This window comes from Anser anser (assembly GCF_964211835.1).
Source record: "Anser anser genome assembly, chromosome: 5".
NCBI lineage: Eukaryota > Metazoa > Chordata > Aves > Anseriformes > Anatidae > Anser > Anser anser.
In genome coordinates this window covers 39,158,221-39,176,954 of record NC_139725.1, presented here as the reverse complement: position 1 = coordinate 39,176,954, position 18,734 = coordinate 39,158,221, and the positions used below count along the sequence as shown (strand labels likewise).

The window sequence follows — 18,734 nt, the reverse complement described above, 5'->3', positions numbered from 1 at the left end:
GTTCTCATTGCTCTTGAGCTTGCTCTCTTTTTCCCCTTTCCACTGACTCCCAGTGCAGTTAGAGCTCAATCAGGAAACCTTTCTAGGATTCATGCCATGTCAGTTATTAATAATGTATATACCTCAGGCTAATGATTTAAAAGCAGTAACAAACAATTCCCAGAGAGTGTTTGCTGCAGACTGGGTAGAAGCACAATTGCAAGCAAAATTTGGCATTTTCCCAACTGGAAATCTGGGGTGCCAGAATTCAGTGGACATAGTAAGAAAAAGAGTAATATTGCTGTCCAGACACAATATTGATCCAGATACTGTGATACACTTTTTGCTGCAAAGTATCCAGGAGCCCCTAGATTTACAATATTTAAGTATGTAAAGACAGGAAATTTGTTCCTTTCCATGTGTCCCTTATCCTTGGGTCTGCAGGTTTACCTGGGGAGGAGGTTCTTAGCAATACCAGAAAGGGCAACAAATTGATTATAAATGCTAGATTACAGGGTGGAAGACTCAGAACTGTTCATAAAGCTGGCTGACAGCAAGGTTAACTGCATCAGTGGTGAAAGGGAAGCCTTGGGGTGGATTCCAGTGACTTTTGACGCTGCAAACACAAAACCAAAACTTATGGCTGATAGATTTGTTTTTATTATTATAGAACAGATGAACTAAAATAAGCCAACAATATAATTTTATGCCAACAGCCATCTTTCTAGCACAGGCGGTGACGGACTCAATATACCCTTCTCCTCCCTCCCTGGGCCTCCATTCAACAGAAGCAAATGGTGGTGGCTCTTCACATGGTAAGTTTTAGACTCCAGTGATCTCACGCTTTTTATTGATAGAGATGTGCCTGGGAAAAGAGGAGGTGGGGGGAGCAGAGAAGAGAGCCTATATTTTGTAGGAGCGATAAGCAGAAAGGCTTGTGGATCCTCTTGCATGTTCACACGTTGTGACCAGGTAGATGGGACAACTGGAGAATCATGCCCACTCTCAGCACGTAGCAAGCCCCTACTTGCTACTCTAGTCAAGCCAGGAGTTGCTTCCCATTCCAAGCTAGCAAAGGGCAAGATGCACTCAACGGGGAGTTTTTGGCAGGGGGTAAGGGGCAGTCTATGGAAAACCAAACAAAAAACCACCCCCCCTCCCCCCCCCAAAAAAAAACACAAACAAATCTGCATTTTAAGCCACTTCAAAGTAAAAGTCACTTCTTATAATATAATAGATAATTTTAAAATGGCAGGACCACCATCCTAGAAAGACAAAGGGCTTGCACTCAAGACCAAAGAAAGAAAAACCAAAACAACCAAACCAAAACAAAAAAAAGCCAAGAGTGGCCCCACTCTCAAGCTTGGCTCTTCTCTAAAAACAGCACTCATCATCCATCTGAATAGGTAAAAGGAGGAGTGGACAGAAAATAAAATAAAATTGGTGCAACTTCTCGCCAGGTGGCGCATTAAACCAAAGCTCCATACAGTCCCATATGACTACACGTCCTGTGGTGGCAGCATAATTTCTTTCAGCTTTCATTGCTGTATATGTCTGTATGTATATCTGAACATATACATACACATACACACATAATATATAATATTGTTTTTAATGTTAGTTTAGATCCTGTAGGAGGGCTCATCTCTCTTTCACGTGGTTCTGTGCTCCTGCGCTGTTGTTGCTCCCGTTGCCGCTCCCGTTACTGCTGCTCCCACTGCTGCTGCAGAGGACCTCTGTGAGGTCGTCCATGATGGTGGTCTCTTTAGGGTCCACCAGGTTGAACTCCCTGATGAATAGGATAAAGTGTGTGTAGAGCGTGTTTAAATGTCCGTGCAGCTCCAGTGCCAAAGTCTCCTTAAAGTGTGAGGAGTAAATATGGGCCAGCACGTGGAACAGGTACTTGCAGATCTTCTTCACTAAGGACTCAAACGAGTTTGGGAATTCCTTGCCTGAAAGGAAGACAGAGAAACACCGTGACAGTTCCAGCTGGTCACCTTGAGCTCCACATCAGCATTTTGTCCTGGCCAGGCTGTGGGTAAGTGCAACCAGCCCACCTTAAAGGCAACTCATGGGCAACAAAGGCAGTAACTTCACAGGCAACTCACGGGCCCTGTATCATCTTCCCAACATGTTCTTTTTACAAGACGTAAGGGGAAGAGTCTAAGGTTTTAAGTGTTTTCATTTAAAGTTAAGCTTTTAAACCCTATGGTTCAAAAATCAGGAAGAAAATGTAATCATTCTTTAAACCACAATTTTTTTGATACTGGCTATAAAAATAATGAGAGGTTCTTCTGGGTTCTTATCTAGTTTGTCCAGGAGGAACAGATCTTTCTGCTGAAAGTGCATAATAGTTATGAGACCATTTAACAGATCACGAAATGGAAACTAAAGTACTTGGCAGACTTCCCTCATTTCATTATTGAAATTCTATCAAATGGCCGAAGAAATGGAAGGAAATACTGGCTGCCTTCTCTCAGGTGCGATCCAAATGATGCTTGCCTACCTGTGCAATTTGCTCTAGGGAACCTGCTTTGGCAGGGGGGTTGGACCCGATGATCTCTCGAGGTCCCTTCCAACCCCTACAATTCTGTGATTCTTGCTGGAGCATTACTCTGCCCTCATTGTAAAAGACAACGGTTGGACAACCACTGCTGGTGATGCTGAAAGTGAAACTGAGGCAAGCAAAAAAGAAAAACCTGCCATCCTAAGCGTGATGCACAACAGGAAGTACGTTACTGGTCTACAGTACACCCTGGACACAGTGACTTACATGAAAGGCCTTGTTGCCTTTTGAATTAGCATATTTAAAACAATAATAACAAAAATAACAACAAAAACTCAAACTACGCCTGGCTTACTGGGCATTGCCTCCTCCCAGATGCTTATAGGTAAATGCTGTCTGCTGAACATGCATGATACTGTAACATCCTAGTTCCCCAGCTATCTGGTGAAGGGACTCAAGAAGCCAGATGCTTTTAGTCCAGATTAAGCCCATCTACAATAACTTCTGCTCAACAAGTCTCTGTGTTTTTCCCCTTAATCAAAGGCATTGCAAGTAGCTATCTTGTTAAGTTATAAATTGAGTTAAAATTACTTTTGTTTCTTTTCAGTCCTTAAAAATCATGTTCTTATTTAATTTCTGGAGGGGAAAGGAGATTCTAAACAATCTGTTAGGCAAGGAAGACTAGCCACATTCCTGACAACGCAATTTATTTCCCCCTTAATACATTAGGGCTCTAAAGGATATAATAAAAAACCAACAAGGCTAAATTTTACTAGCAACGCACCATGTTAAAAACCCACATACTGACAGTTTTTCTCCTCTCTGAATACAGGCTTTTTCCTAGACGATCTTGAAGCACTTCAAGAAAAAGATGTCCTGATGAAATGTAAGCCAAGGGGACAGGATGGGGAGTCTTTCACCCCAGTTCCTATGCCAACAGCACAAGTCTTTGTTACTGTACAAATGAACCAAAATTAAAATCTCCCTTCGAAAAACAAGTGTGAAGTTGTCTGGTATTAATATGTATGCTGAATGCATATATGCCAACTTCCACCTTACTTATGGCATCTGCAAAAAGCCCCAGGAAGCACCTGCCCAAAGGTAAGCCTACCGTATTTTGTTGGAAAGACGTCCTCATCTGTCACTAGTTTCTGCACAGAACTCATGACGAAGTCAACATACTGAGGAGCAGTGCACTTGATCTTCTTTCCCCGCTCATCATACCAGTAGTACTGTCTGTGGAGAGAATCGACAGCGTCACCATGTTGTACCTCGGATCCTCAGCTCAACTCCTAAGAGGTTAGTGTCTAAATAATATAAAACAACAACTGCAACATTACTGAAATAGATCATCACTTGCCACTGCCAAGTAATACCAAGCACAGAAAGGCTGCTGAAGTCTCCCAGGAGGGGCAGTGACAGCTACCTATCCGTAAACAGACTGAGGGTTTACAGTCCATAAAACTGTACAGGAAGGCATTATATAACTATTGTAACACTGCTGCCTTTTAAAAAGTGATAAAACTTCTAATGTTTAACATCATACATCATCAAACAAAAATTAGTCTTGTAGTGTAGTATTATTAAATAGACAGAAGGTGGCTCCAAAACACCAGCTTTTTCAAAGCTGGTGCTCTGAGATACTTGTAGTGTTTTTGAACAGTACAAAACCTGTTCCAAAATCCTATCTGGGGAATGTTTTCATGGCCCTTTTGGACATCCCTACCTATATGTGCCTCAAAAGCCTGCTCCTTTGTTTCCAAACACCCTAAACGAGTGGAATTTACATTTTACACTGCCACCAGGGAATAATCCTGTTGGATTTTAAAGGAACAGGAAAAATTAGCATATTGTGAGGCTTTTCAAAAGCAACTGTAATCATCATCTTGATCAGCTGCAGCCACTGAAATAAAACAGAAACATTCCCTAATAACTATTGCAGTCACCTGAGAGAGGAATCTGAAGGCTGTAAAAGAACTCAAACTTTTGTTCCTTTCTTTTTTTGTTTCTTTAAATCATGGTTAATTAAAGGATGCTTAATTTGAGGGTGGTGAGGCACTGCAACAGGCTGCCCAGAGAAGCTGTGGATGTCCTAAGCCATTCTGTCATTCTCAGAAAGCACACTGCTGTTACCAAGAGCAGCTATCCACTGTAAGAAATGGTTTTGCTGATTTCTTTATCTGAAAAACTTTTTTTTTTTGGTCTATGTCACATTAGAGTTATCTGAGTTCCAATTCCTGAACTCTTCCTTCAAACAGTGTAAGCTCCAGGTGCTGGCCATTATGAGACTGATAAGAAATCCATTGTATTGGACTTCTCAGTTGCTTGATAACATTTTTCTTTCTTCAGTGGGAAGTTTAGACACTTTTGGACACTTTTTTTTGGCAAGGAAATAAAGATTCAATGTTGTTTTTTTTCTGTATCTAACAGGACTAGACTGTTAAACTAGAAGGACCGACAGGTGCCACTTGGGAAGTGGAGTTTTACGTATACTGACCAGCAGAATAGTCCTGAAGCAACTGAAGAAAAATGGTATGTAGCAACTGAAAAGTTCTAATTGACAGCTTGTTTTCATTGCCCGGAAAGATTCTTCAGGGACCTGAGGGGGGTGATGTGAAGACAGTAAGGAACAGTTCATGCCCCAAGCCATATGAAGACAAGAGGAAACAGTACAGAAGTCAGCTCAGACTTTAAAGAGAGGAAATACAATTGAAAACTAGTTCTGCAGACACCTAAGGTTTAGAATTTGTCTTTCAGTGCATTTTCAGCATGTGGTGCTTGGTCACTCCATTGTTTACTGGAGGTAGCAGGACGGCCTGCAAAAGGGCACAAAAAGGTAAGTGAATGGAAACAGCAGGAGTTAAAAGGTCTTTGCAGAGCTATGCCAGGCATCAACACTAGAATTTAGGGCCTTAGGGGTGGGCTCTGCTCATTGCTGCTCACTTCCTTTATACAATCCACATGTAGGGAATTGCACAATGTGGTGTGCAAACCCAAGCCATGGTCCCTCCTTTGTCTAGCCCTGTGTTAAGCTGGAGGAAGGCAGTTCTAGGCAACTCTTGACTTATTTTGGGTCTTAAGACCAGAGCAGCAGCAGACTGGACTGTCTGCTCCTCAGCAGTTCCTACATGCTGCAGAAATCCTCAGCTACAAAACAGAACAGTTTGGAGTTGCCCTTAGGCACAAACCCAAATCTGGATAATTGGATTTTAGTTAAAAGAAACAATTTGGCAACTGTGCAAGTTCACTTACACAAAAATGTAAGTGAATAAATCTGCTACAACATCCCACTGTACATCCCTTTTGCCTTTCCTTAACAGTTAAGCTGATTATGCAAAATGGGAATTCAGAAAAATCATTAAGAGTAAGGGGATAACTACAGGGATTGTCCTGTTTGATAAGAATCATTTGTCTTCCCTGTGTTTCAAGCTCTGTGAACAAAGTCTTCACGTGTCTTGAAGAAAGAAAGGAAGGAGCCCCTGGCGTGCCACAAACATCTCAGGCAGGGAGCAGCTCCCACCGCGCTGGAGTTATCTCCAGGTTGGGGCCATCGAGGGGCTCAGCTGGGCACAGAAGTCTGAGTGCATTCCACCACTGGCTCTGTGACAGCACAGCCCCATATTAGGCAAGGGATGGGGAGCAAACAGGACATGAAGACAGACACTTAAAGGCACTTCTCGAAAAGTGCTTACATGATACAGATTTTGATTCCATTCCATATGTAAAATTTTGGCAACTTAAACTTTCCCAGTATGGAGAGCACAAGGAGTTTGCAGCTCCCATTCTAAGTCCCAGGGAACAATTACTAATGGGTTTAACGTAGAAAAGCCTGTTATACAAATAACAAAGTAAAACAAATACGGAGTCAGTCACAGTGCCATGTCTTAATATGTGTACATATTTTATCCCTTTCCCTACAAAACATTCTGGTTTTGTGCTGGCGAGTTTAAGGAGGACCATACAGCTGTTACTGCACACAGAGAAGCCATGGCAGACCAGAGGCTACTTTAGTATATAGGAAAAGCTTCTGTAAGGAGGGAGAGGCAAATGCACTAGCGGTACGATGTCTGGAAAGGAGGGTGAGACAGTCCTGCTATAAATGCCAGAAGACAGGTTATGAAGAAGGAAGGATAGCAAATTGTATAAAGTGCAAGGGCTGTAATACAGTGCTTGGCAGCAACTTGGAATAGCTTTGATGGTTTGACGGGGCAAAACAACATTTAGATGGAAAAAAAAAAAAAAGGAAAAAAGAGCCACTGTGTAGAAGCTCAGGGAACTGAAGAATAAGACACTACAGAACATGCAAGTTTGAGTTGCAAAGAACTTCTGTAGTCAGGGACACTAAGGATAACACAGACAGGAGATAGATTGCAAGATTAGGGAAAAAAATGAGTAATAAGGAATTTATTCCTTATTCCTTAAGGGGTTTTAATGGACCAAAATGAGACTTCTCACTCTTATCTGTAGGCTGCTTAGAAATTTGTATCACTTCTTAATTTCTGCCTGGAGAGTTTTGTAATCTCAACCTAGTGAACAGCACTCACACAGGCTCTTAGTTATCCACTCTCTTCAGCACTTTTTAGAAATTTTGCCCCAATGTCAGCTATAGAGAACCAGTTTACAGGCCATGGTGGGGAACCTTAGCTTGCCTAATAATAATAATCTATAATGTATATAGTACCTGCTTTACAGCAAGCGATAAACTTATTAATGAACAAAATTAAGTGACTTCCCAAGTTACACTTGGGTGACCCTCCCTAAATTTCAAAGATAAGTGGTCATTCCCTTATTTTTCTTGGCATTATCCCACCTTGCCAGCAAATGCTTCCATCTGTCCTACAAGGAGACTAAGCTTTGGTCAGATGTCTCTTTGTGACCCTAGGCAGAAATTCTCTTTCTCACTGTGTGCAGATGGCTGTGTTATCTCATATATCTGACAGAGAGCTGAAAGCTGCATCTGTCTGCAGTTTGTCACTTGGCTGGAACTTCTGAGATGTTAAAACCTTACCTCGAATGTTAAATTGCAACTTGTGTTTATTTTGCCAGTAAGTCCTCTGAACTTAGGATTGAGTATTTGCAGTGAGTTTGAATGCAAAGGAACTAGACAAGCAACCTGTTCTGCATTGTTAATTCAACATCCCAGCCATAAATACAGAAAGCCTTCCTTAGGTACGACCAGAAGGGTGTGATCCAAAACACGCCTCGGGGAACTGGGCAAGGAAAGCACATAGGAGGAACAAATGCAGAACTTCACACTGAGCTAAAGAAATCAACACTGCAAAAAACAGCCAACATCACCCTTATTCCAAAATACTGGCATGCTGTGGCAACCTAACACACAGGTAGCTGCTGCTGCTGAACGCACACACATCACAGTCACAGAAGGTCAGACCAGGGCTGTCTTGTCAGGCTAATAAGCAACTGACTCTAATGCTTAGGTGATGTTCTTCATGTACTACAGACAGGTCAGAGGCAGGACAAATCACATCAACTGGTGTTTCTCCTACACAACAAGCACCCATTTAACCTTACTTCATTAGGACAAGATTTTAAAATTAAAAAGTCAGGGGGAACGTATAGCTTTGTAATAGTCACAGTTGGACATAAACAAGCATGCATCTTTGAGGCAGTTCTCCGTGTTTAGGCATCTCTCTTCCAAAAAAGAAGAATGAGGAAAGGCAGAACATAAAGATAAGGAATATCCAGAACTGTCATTGGAGATATTTGGAGAACACAATTATGAACAGGGTCTTCAAAACTGAACTGCACTGAGGCATAGAGCTAGATGAACAGCAGAATGAAATATGCAACATGAATCAGTCATCAGCCCCCCAAGTACAGGAAGATAACTGAAGTTGTTCTGATTTAGTTAAACACAAACCATTTCAAGCGTTTCACACAAGTGTAGCCATGTTTCCTGTTATTCCCAAGTAGTGCAATTTTCAGTTTTCCAAAACAAAGGATAGGAACATTCAGCTATTGGTCCTCACCACTAAAAATACAGACTGCAGCTGGAGCCACCTACAGACACTTCCTTTCTTTATTCTGCAGCACAAGCTGCTTACAGAGAACTCTTGTTTAAGAGTCAATACAGCAGAATGGAGCAACGCTGACTAGCCTCTCACCATCTCCTTTTAGCCAACATTTCCCATCAGACAAGCCAATCAACAGTTAAGCTCAGTCCTTTGGACAGCCAGTGCTACATCAGGAATTAAAACATGAGAAAGCTTGGGAACAAGAGTCAACAAAACACCCATTTTACTGATCACCATTTCTCATTTAGAGACATACTGTCTACTTTTGATAAAATCTGAGTCCAGCAGAGATTTATTACTTTCTGTTCCAGCCTGCTTTCAAAGCCCCTAGCACAGCCTTTAATTCTCTACTGACAGTTATCTTTCCAACTTTTACATGCAAAAATATCCTCTGTACACTTTGCATTCTTCAGAGCATTCTCAAAGAAGGCCCCTGATATTAATTTCAAGTGTACTAGATAGCCTAGCACATTAAGCAAGGATTCCTTTTAAGCACTAAGTAATTATCATTAGAGATACAATACAGAGCTCTGGTTCTGTTCCATACATTTCCTAGGATGCCTGTTTGATGTACTATAACATTAACAGCTCAGTCTTCTGTTTTAAAATCCATCTTAACAAAATTAATCCCAGGAAATGCAAGAGGAGGGAAGAATGGGACTATCAACACATGTGCTGGAGAAAAAAACACAACAGGCTTATTCATACTCAAGTGGATCTCATTTTCCATCATGTTGGACTGTGCTAATCAAGAGCAGGAGTTTATGGTAACTTTTTCTTATATTCACCATGTACAGCAAAACTACAAAGCCTTCTTTCATAAGTGACAGTTAGTCAATGTTTAAAAAGTCCACTAAGCCCTACACAGGGAGAGCGCCAAACCAAAACGTTTTCTGTGCTCTTTGCAAAGCTGCCACTTGTGCCCTCTGTGCCCAGGGGCTCAGGCAGAAAGCCAGCAGCTCACGTCAGGCTCGAGGTTATCCATCAGCAGCCTGGTGCTCTGTCAGTACTCTGGATATCAAAAGCACCCACTGAGGTTTTCACAATTCATTTATCCTTCCCTGCCTCCTCTGGAATCCCAGCAGTGGTACCAGTAAGGACAGTTTTGCCTTTTTTCTGCTTCTCCTCCCTCCAAGCTAAACACATGGCAATTTGCCTCTCTGATCTGACCTTATAAAACCAGCTCAGAACAGTCAAAGATCTGGTCCTCCTACTCCTTCACAAAAACACATTGCCACCACACTTCGCTACTGAGGGGAGGGAAAAGGATACACAGCTTCCACATCCTGATTGATTGAAGAGATGTGCTTGCCCAGTGCCAACTAACACCAAAATTCTCCCCCAGGCCACACTCAAGACTTCACGGAAAGCCCGTAATAGTAAATACTGACTTACGTATTGCACACTGCCATGGTCTGACACGACTCTCCTGTACAGAATTCTGAGATTGTACTATATTGTAAGTTGATGTGATGAAAGAAAGTTGTTGCTGAAAAATAAACACAAAGGAAAAGAAATTCAGAAGTAAAGTACTTTCAAACACTGCTTGTCCTCCAGACAATTATTTAAATAGATCAAGTGAAGTGACCTCAGTGTCTTGGAGCTTGCGTATATATTTAAACATGATTTAGTTAAACGAGTCTAATGATGAACTGCAAAACAAAGAGGTACAGAGAATGAAAGCTCTTGTTTTGATTTAAGATGAAAGCGCCATGATGCATCAGCTGTTATTACTCACTAAGCAGCGAGACTGGAAAGTGTCTCTGTCATCATCAGCGTTACCTTTACAGCAGAATACTCTACTCCAAGCTGAAGGCAAACGATTTGCTACATTATTTTGAAGTCAGACATAAAATGCACAGTGGCTACAAAACAACATTAACAATCCTAATGATATATCTTAAAAAAAAAAAAAGCATGAAAACTAGTACAATTCTACTTTTTAAAAATCTCCTAAGATATTTAACATTTTGCTACTCCTCTGGGGCACCTCAGTTTTCTTAATGAGCCTCTATAAACTTTCCTGGTGCAGTTTAAAGAACTTTCTTGCTACTACCACATACTGTTGAAAATACAAACAAGACTGGGTCGAGGCTGCAGGTTAGAACTGGCAGATGAAGCAGCAGCACATAAAAGTATCGTACGTCAGAACTGAGATGCACAGATACAGCATTCAGTCACAGTACTCAGTCACTTCTTTGAGTTCCGGCCTGACTATGGTTTAAATTCACAGTAATTCCTCCAAAGCTTGGAAGGAATGGAGAACAGAAATCTAACCAAAAGACATCAAAACGTCTGGTTTTAAGCATAACTGCCTTGCATATAAGTTTTACTAAAGAAGCATTTTTACAGTGTTTTTGGAAAGCCAATAGCTTGAGTCAGAAACCTGCTGAACCAGCAGGTTTAGCAGAGCAGTCGAAGACGAAGCAATGGTCCTCAAAAGAGCATCAGAAGCCCTAATGCCCTCAGTGCCACTGTGGGTGAGTTGGAAGGAAGAAACGCATCAAGCATCCCCTGCTGCTGAGCACAGCTGGTTTGTATGTTAAGACAGCTTAATTACTATGCAAGGTATAATGGCATGCATTATGCAGTACGCATAAATAGTCATTGCGTGTTTTTCTAAGCACTGAAATCAGTAAAAAGAAACAGTGAATGAGTGCCTTCTTGGGCGTGGACAGCAACCTCAGAGCTATACGATCGCAATACTCACTGTTGCTGGCTAGCCACTCGTTGAGGTCTATTTCTCGTGGTAACATCACTAGCTCCTTAAATTCGAAGTCAGTAATTCTGGATTTTGTGTATTCTGGCTCTAGGTAAAGCTTCTTCTCTTCCGGTGCTGGCTTTTTACCGTTTGGCTTTCCCTTGGACTTCCTGCAAGAGATTAAAAAGAAAAGAAGGGTTACCTCTACTGCTGATGAACAGCTATAGAAACCTGAAAGAAGTTGGTTTATACAAAATCCTGTATTTATATTTTAAAAAATTATAATACATTTGTATTTATATTATATTTATTCCTGTTTATAGTGCTCCTCCTGCCTTCCTTCCCATCAACTTAACCTTTTTTGTTGTTGTTTATTAAAGCAAAAGATTGTTTTTTAGAAAGTGCATTTGATTCAGTCACTGTTTTCACGTTACTAGGAAAGTTTTGAATGGTTAAGAAACTTGAGACTGAGCCATTCCGTCTCCATTGTCCTTTTGTAAGTTTAGATTGCAAATCATGTGGGAGAGTGACAGTCTCTCCGTACACCTGTGAACAGTCGTGACAGCAGCATGGCACTGTGCCCAAAGGAGCTGCTCTGATGTGAGTACACCAACAAGCTGCTGCATCACAGGTAGCTGTCACCTGCAGAACGGGAGCTTGAGGGACAGTAAAAGCAGACTGCTGCAAGAAGATAGCTCTCATTTGGAAAAACGCTCTTTCCACACGATGTGCTGGCACTGCTTATTCAGAGCCACAGTGTTCCTTGGTGCTGTGGCACTACATTCTCTGGTATTCCACACCATCTTCTGGAAGCGTGCATTTGTGACTTCAGCTAGAAGCACTGACAACTACAAAAACACCTCCTTTCTCAACTCCCATTATATCTGATCCTAGTTCAATTTTTTTTTCCCTGAAAATCCTGCAAAATCCAATGCAAAAAGCTACTGGCAGAGCTGCATCATGAAATAACCCTCTGCTTGTGTTTATAAAAGCCGACAAAGGGCATTCCAGAATCCCATAAAGTGCATTTACCTCCACAGCATATTGTGACATTTCTTCTCCATTTTCTAAAGCGTTTGTTGTACCCAACCAATATTCCTGGGGTGGGGGCTCAGTACGGACATTTGAGGAAGGACAGTGGGTCAGCACTTTGGCTTTTTTAGGCTGTGTGGTCAAACAGCTGCAAATCCATACACTTCTAGTTATAAATTCCAGCTAACCAGAAACAGAAGATGTATTTCATGGTGAGGGACACGTGCAGTAAGCAATACTCACTGTGCATTATCACATACACACAAGGAGATGTTGGTTTTTTTTAATGCCAGATTTCCTTGGTTAAAGAGCAGGTTTTTAAGGGTCTGTGAAGTCAAGACAAGCCCAACTTTGCAGATGAGTGTGTTAAGTTTGCTGCTGAAACTCATCTGGATCCCATCCAAAGGAAATTGACCTCACATTATGGCTCTTAGCACACTTCAAAAAATCTTCCACCTGCGCCCCTAAGATAAGTGCTTGATTTTTGCTATGAGGTTGGGATGCACATTTTTCCTGGAATGGTGTTTCACGCGTCAGTGCTTTCCCCAAAGAAAGAATAATTCTTTGTATTTCTCTCTTTATGGGCTCTTTACTGATCTGTACATTAAACCTATCTTCAGAATGACTCATGGTTCACATCTTCAACACTGCAGTAGTAGGGAGAGACCTTGATTTGCCTTCTACAAGAGAGGAATGCCTGCCATAGCTTACTACAGCTCAGTTACCGGGACTGCCACTGGTTACTGCCTAGAACTTGGGTTGAGCCTTGTCATACTTCCCTCTAAGCAGTAACCTGCGACTGGAGGGACTTTATGACCAGGAAGGAAGGCCATCTGCAAGGAGAAATCAAGGAAAGCTTCATGATGGCAGTACGATACACACTTACACCCTCACAATGTATTCACAAGCCATAGATGCGCAGGAACCATCGCAAAGAGTTCTCCAGCAGGGAAAAGACGGTCCTGCTGCATTTCCACACGTGTAATGTCACCATTAGAAAGAGGGTGCCTGTGACATGAATATCCTTTTAAAGACTACATATACAGTAGGAGAATAAACTAAAACCAGTATTTACAGAGACTAGTTAGTTTACTGTGTAGCTACTTCTCTTGCACATTTCCCTGCCATCTCCTTTTTCCACTGGAATGCCCTTCAATTCAAAGGAAGCCAGCAAGATATGTCCCTTGGGTTGATTTAATGAAGCAACCTGGACTAATTCTCACAGCTGGTGCCCAAAGGGATGTCTTAGATCCTGGTTCTTAGCTAAGTATTCTTGTCTTCAAACCCTTACGTTTGCAAGATTGCTTTTGAACCTCACCATGTAAAAATGACCTGTAGATAAGAAAGAAACGACCATGAAAGAATTGCAGGAAGGCATTGAAGGTATTTAAAGGTATGATTCTGTGTCCTTCATTTATGCTTGGGCGTGAGGCTGCAGGTTTTCACAGAACTTGATAATACTCAAGGAAAACATAATGGCATGAAGGAACAGTCTTGCTGGATAGCCTGTAACCCGACTTTATCACAGATGAAGCAACATGTTTGTCCTCTTTCTTCTGCAGGAATACCATGTTAAGACTTGAAACCACCCTACCCTGACAGCAAACACCATAAATCCAGTTGATACTATGCACTTGGCCCTGAGCTAGCCAAAAATACGTGAGGCCACTAATTTGCTTAATTCCAAGCACAGGCTGCCTTACTCCTAGGCTGCTAAAGCCAGGCCTGGCACGCTCCCTGCCGTACCTTCACTGGGCCTTTGACAGACAATACGAAGGTCAACCCAGAATATACTCTTAGGCTGTGGTGGTTTTTTTCAGCTGGGTGGTTTGCCATTTTGGTCGTTTATCTAGGGGGGAGGAACAGGATTCTGACACTGAAGGATAAGTTCATTTTTTAAGAGAAAAAGAAACTCTAAAGAGAGTTATAGTTCAGTAACACTGAGGCAGAAAATACCCTCAATGTAAGACTGGTTTGACAAACCGCGTTAACCACCTGGGGAGGAAAGCTATCGGTGCTAAGCAGTGTGGACAGAACAGAGTTTGTATCTTTGCTTTACTCCAGGATAAACCAAGGTCCCCGGGTCAGGGCTGCACCACATCAGCTTAGAGCAGCTTCTGAGAGGAGGGGTTAGGGGACGGGGATCAAACACGGAGGGATGGGGAGGTGACGGAGCCAGGCCTTGGAGGAAAAGCACGCAGGGCAGGCATGGGAGGCCGAGGCAGGCCTTCCAGCAAGAGCACGTGCATCACCTTTACCTTGTCCTCCCTTCAGCACCTTCTCTCCAAGAAACCCAACAAACATTCTATGCTAGATAGAGTTCACAAATGTGCTGATTATACGTGGTCCTTTTACAAAGCCAACTCATTCCCACACATTAGTACATGCAGGCACTTCTCAACAGGCTGCAAGGCTTTCCACAACTGCCTCAGTCTGGAACTGGATCGCCTCAAACAGAAGCTTCCCAACGCTCTGCCTGGATTTAAGAAAGAGCTGGACTCGTGAATACCATCACTGAGCCTGCAATGAGGCCCCTAATCACAACTGTCACCGATACCCAGCGGGTTTTACTCACACCACTGAAACCTGAATGTCCGAGTATCATCTGCAGCACAAACTTCTTTTTAACCTTTTGCAGCTGCTGAGGACTAACACAAGACCCCAGAAAATTGTTTCTACCAGCAGATCTTCATGACCTGCTTGGGATATTACATGGCTCAAATGTTTTAAGTACAAACAAAATAAATTCCAGTCTTAACATCGCCAGGTTTTAAATTGGACCACACATCTTCCCTCAGGCACGACTCAGGTTGTAAAATCAGACTTTGTAGTATTAATTTAATCATGCTCAGCCTGGGTTGCAAAACCGTAGGTTTAGGTTAGAAACTGTCAATAGTGGTCGATACTAAAGCATTTTCTTTATAGACTTACAAAGCTGGAGCATACAGCAGTATTGAGAAAACAGTTCAAGAAACACGATTCTGTATGATGAAGAGTCAACAAGTAACAGCTCTGTGTTCCAGATAAACCAAGGCTCAGACGTTCAAAATTAACAGAAGTACCAGAAAGCCTAAAGCTCAGAAGTCTGCTTCCTTGCTTCTGCTCTCCCCTCCCTCCAAACTCCTGTTGTTTCAAAGGCCTGTAAGAAAACACCACCTACGTGGAGCCAACTCCCAGCGCGCAAAGAGAACCATCCGTCACTCCCTTCGTGCTGCCGTGTTTACATGCAAGAGGCCTTCCTCAGTTTTTCATTTTGAAGCACACAAATATGAAAAATTACGTGTTGCTGTTTCTGAGGTGTCCCAGAACTCCCTTGTAAGCGAAGACTACAGCAGCTCATAAAGCAGCATGTTCGAAACCAGCTCATTCAGCCTGCTTTCAGGGAAAGGAAAAGCGTCAAGAGCTGTGGAGACCTACTGTTCTGTCCAGGAAACACCACAATCCATCACCTACAGATTATTTACTGGAAAACGTAACTAAATGTCATGCAAGACCACAAAAAGGGCAGTATCTTTCAAAACATTACTGAAGCCAACAGAAGTCCTGATTCCTGTTTATCTGTGTTTTTCTTAAAAAGAGAGAGAGAGAATTCTGTTCAATGTATCTTAGCACTTATGTGTCAGATCAATGCAACTCCAAAGCAGCTGGAGGAAGAACTGCTATGCAGCACCATGGTGGAGGTCTGCCAAGGTTAGCCCAAAGCCTGCCTATCAGTGCTTGGCTACTAATTAAGGGAAGAGACATCTTTAGGGAAACTATGGAGACAGCACTGAGCAGCTTTCATTGACAGGTAAACCAGAGTACGAACTAATCCTTCAGATAAGTCCCAGGATAGGTTTGTGTGTGGTTGGTGTTAGGCACTCAGTTGAGTATGATGCCACAGGCCAAGTCACACCCAGGAAGAAGTTTCAGAGAGGGAGAAGGGATGGGAGATGGCACACGAGAGGTTGCTCACGTGAAGTGTCTTAACAACAGGTTATACGAACCGGCTCCAGCCAGAGAGAACGCTCCTTGCTGCTCCTGCTGCATCCCGTACTCAGCCTCGTGTTCACCTGAGAAAACACAGCGGCTGGAAGCTTGCCTGGATCTCACTGGAGAAAGAGACGTGTAAGACAACACCACCGAGTAACAGGCCCGCTGGGCCACGATGATCTTTTTCCTGGACTAACTGCCTCGTTAAGATCGAGCACAAATGCCAATTTCCCAGGTTGCTCTGTTAGCCTGTCTCAGTTAATCAAGATTCTCCTCTAATCTCTCTCTCTCATTTCCTTCTTGATCAGATGCCCAGTAGTTTCTTGGTCTAAAAAACCTTCTTTGGAGCATCTTCAAAGCACCATCCAGGTATTTAGTTTTAAAACCATAAGAGGAAAGTATTATTCCCCTTTCATACCAGAAACTGGCTGTAAGGTTCAAAGTTTATTCATTGTACAAACACTAAGGACGTGCTTCCATTACAACTGATACGGTTTGTTTCAAAAGAAGCACATGGGAAGCAATCTGATTTAGCTGAAGACGTGTCAGGGACACAGCGTCCACAGCATGGTCATGCTCCTTAACCTGATTTGGTTCACATCGCTTTGGAATTGTACCAGGCGTCCACGGTTTTGGTATGTGAGCCGCATTTATTACAAGTTTGATCACACATGGGACACCTGTGGTTTATGAAATGCCAAACTTCACTAAACTGATCATGCATTTTAAGATCTTTACCAATTCAGGATTCCTTTTTCCCAGAGGGAACCAGCTGCCCAGCACTGCTCTAACCGTATCTTGCTGTCTCCAGCAAGCTGGGCAGTTTCTGACACCAGTTTGAAAACTGCAGCCTTCTCAGGGTCAAACCACGAGGCTTCAGTCGCCATCTCCTACACCTTTCACACCCAACTCTCTACACCCTGGGGTGAACGGCCATTTAGTTTTTCTTTTTAAAATACAAGTCACCAGTTTCTTTCTTCTTTTTAATGTGGCAAATCCAAGGTTATTTTGTTTGTTTGTTTCCAAAAACAAACACCACATGGGAGAGTGACTTTAGAAAGACTTTAAAGTCACTTTGAAGTGACTTTTAAAAAGTTATATATATATATATATATATCCTATATATATATATATATCCATTATGGTTTTTGGTAGGATACATATATATATCCTATATATATATATATATATATGTATCCTACCAAAAAACATAATGGCAAGGAAACAGAGCTGTAGGCAAAACATTGTGCCCTGTGGATCCTGCACCAGTTTCAGGTCCCAGCCAGGTCCCAACGATGCTGGTTTCTCTTTGAAAATCAACAGAGCAAGACCAGCAGGCCTTAAGTGGCGAATTTCTCCCTGCTTGCAAACTTCAAAACTCACAAGGCACCTCAAGTCTGCGGGGATGAAAATTGCCACAGATTATGAACCTTGCAACACAAAGACGCTTACTTTGTGGTTAATATTTTTTAATAACTGCTATTATTTATTACCCAAGGTTAACTGGTATAATTCCAGGAATCACCAGCAAATTTAGAAAAGAAGATTTCTCAGGTGTGACAATCTAGCTGATGTATTCAGTGCTGGTGAGAGGAGAGTGAGAGCCTGAGGTTCATAGCAATGCCTACAGAAGCAGCGCAAAAGGAAAAGTTTGTTTTAAGGAAGATCAAAAACAAGATGCCCACAGAATATTACAAAATATAAAAAAATATACCTAAGGCTTTAGGGGGCTATTTTCAAGAATCTAGTTTATGCTTTACAATTTATATGGTTCACAAGCAGGAAAATTTTAGGGTTGAATTGTTGCATTCCTGACCAAAACACTGTCATGGGAAACAGCCTTCTGAGAATGACAGTCTCCAACAGCGACACCGTATCACACCTCGCCCAGGTGTTCCTCCAGACTACCACATTACTGCATGTATCAAACTATCTCTGCCTTTGATTTTCATCCTGTAATTTTTTCCTTTCTTTCTGAAATACCATGTTTTAAAACATCCTCCACAGATGAAGTATTACAAAGTACTCTTGCCAAAACCTACTTTCTTGGTAATCTGAGGATGGGGGTTAGCTTCTTAAAACACAAGCCAACGCAGAATTAGTGAGGCAGCGAGCCAACATTTTAACGGTGTCTCTTAGGCCAATCCTTATGACCACTTTCACGTTTTTACATCTTGCAGTGAATAGGGGGTTGTAATTCAAAATTAAAAGCATGCTGGAGGCTTTCACTGCAGTTTCTCTCCCCTTCCCTTCTCGGGGTAAGGAATCACAGTCAGTGTGTGGAACAGGAGAGCAAACAAAATATCTGAAAGTAAAAACTCTGAATCCTCATGCTCTTTCCCTCTAACGCACTCCCCCTTTGCAGAAAGGAAAGAAACAAAGCTCTCAGCCATCCTGAAGGCTGCAGCTTTGCAAGGAAAAGCAGGCTAACTGCTCCCAGCTTTGCTTATCTTCTATTTTTTCCATAGCCCTTTACCGGAAAGAAGTTATCAGTTAAATTCTGGTCAGA

The 18,734-nt window shown here is 42.2% G+C and overlaps 1 protein-coding gene across 9 annotated transcripts in view; it reads right to left on the bottom strand.

Moving 5' to 3' along the window:
- Positions 1–619: 619 nt before the first annotated feature.
- MOB2 (MOB kinase activator 2) overlaps positions 620–18,734 on the bottom strand; it is a 112,635-nt gene continuing 94,520 nt past the window's right edge. For all 9 annotated transcript variants that reach the window (XM_083838570.1, XM_083838577.1, XM_083838578.1 and 6 more), the window contains 4 exons: positions 11,231–11,391; positions 9,916–10,009; positions 3,597–3,721; positions 620–1,931 (listed from right to left, as the gene is read on the bottom strand). In XM_083838570.1, the coding sequence (XP_083694696.1) occupies positions 1,621–1,931; positions 3,597–3,721; positions 9,916–10,009; positions 11,231–11,391 (691 nt within the window). In that variant the 3' untranslated portion in view covers positions 620–1,620. The remainder of the gene's footprint in view (positions 1,932–3,596; positions 3,722–9,915; positions 10,010–11,230; positions 11,392–18,734) is intronic.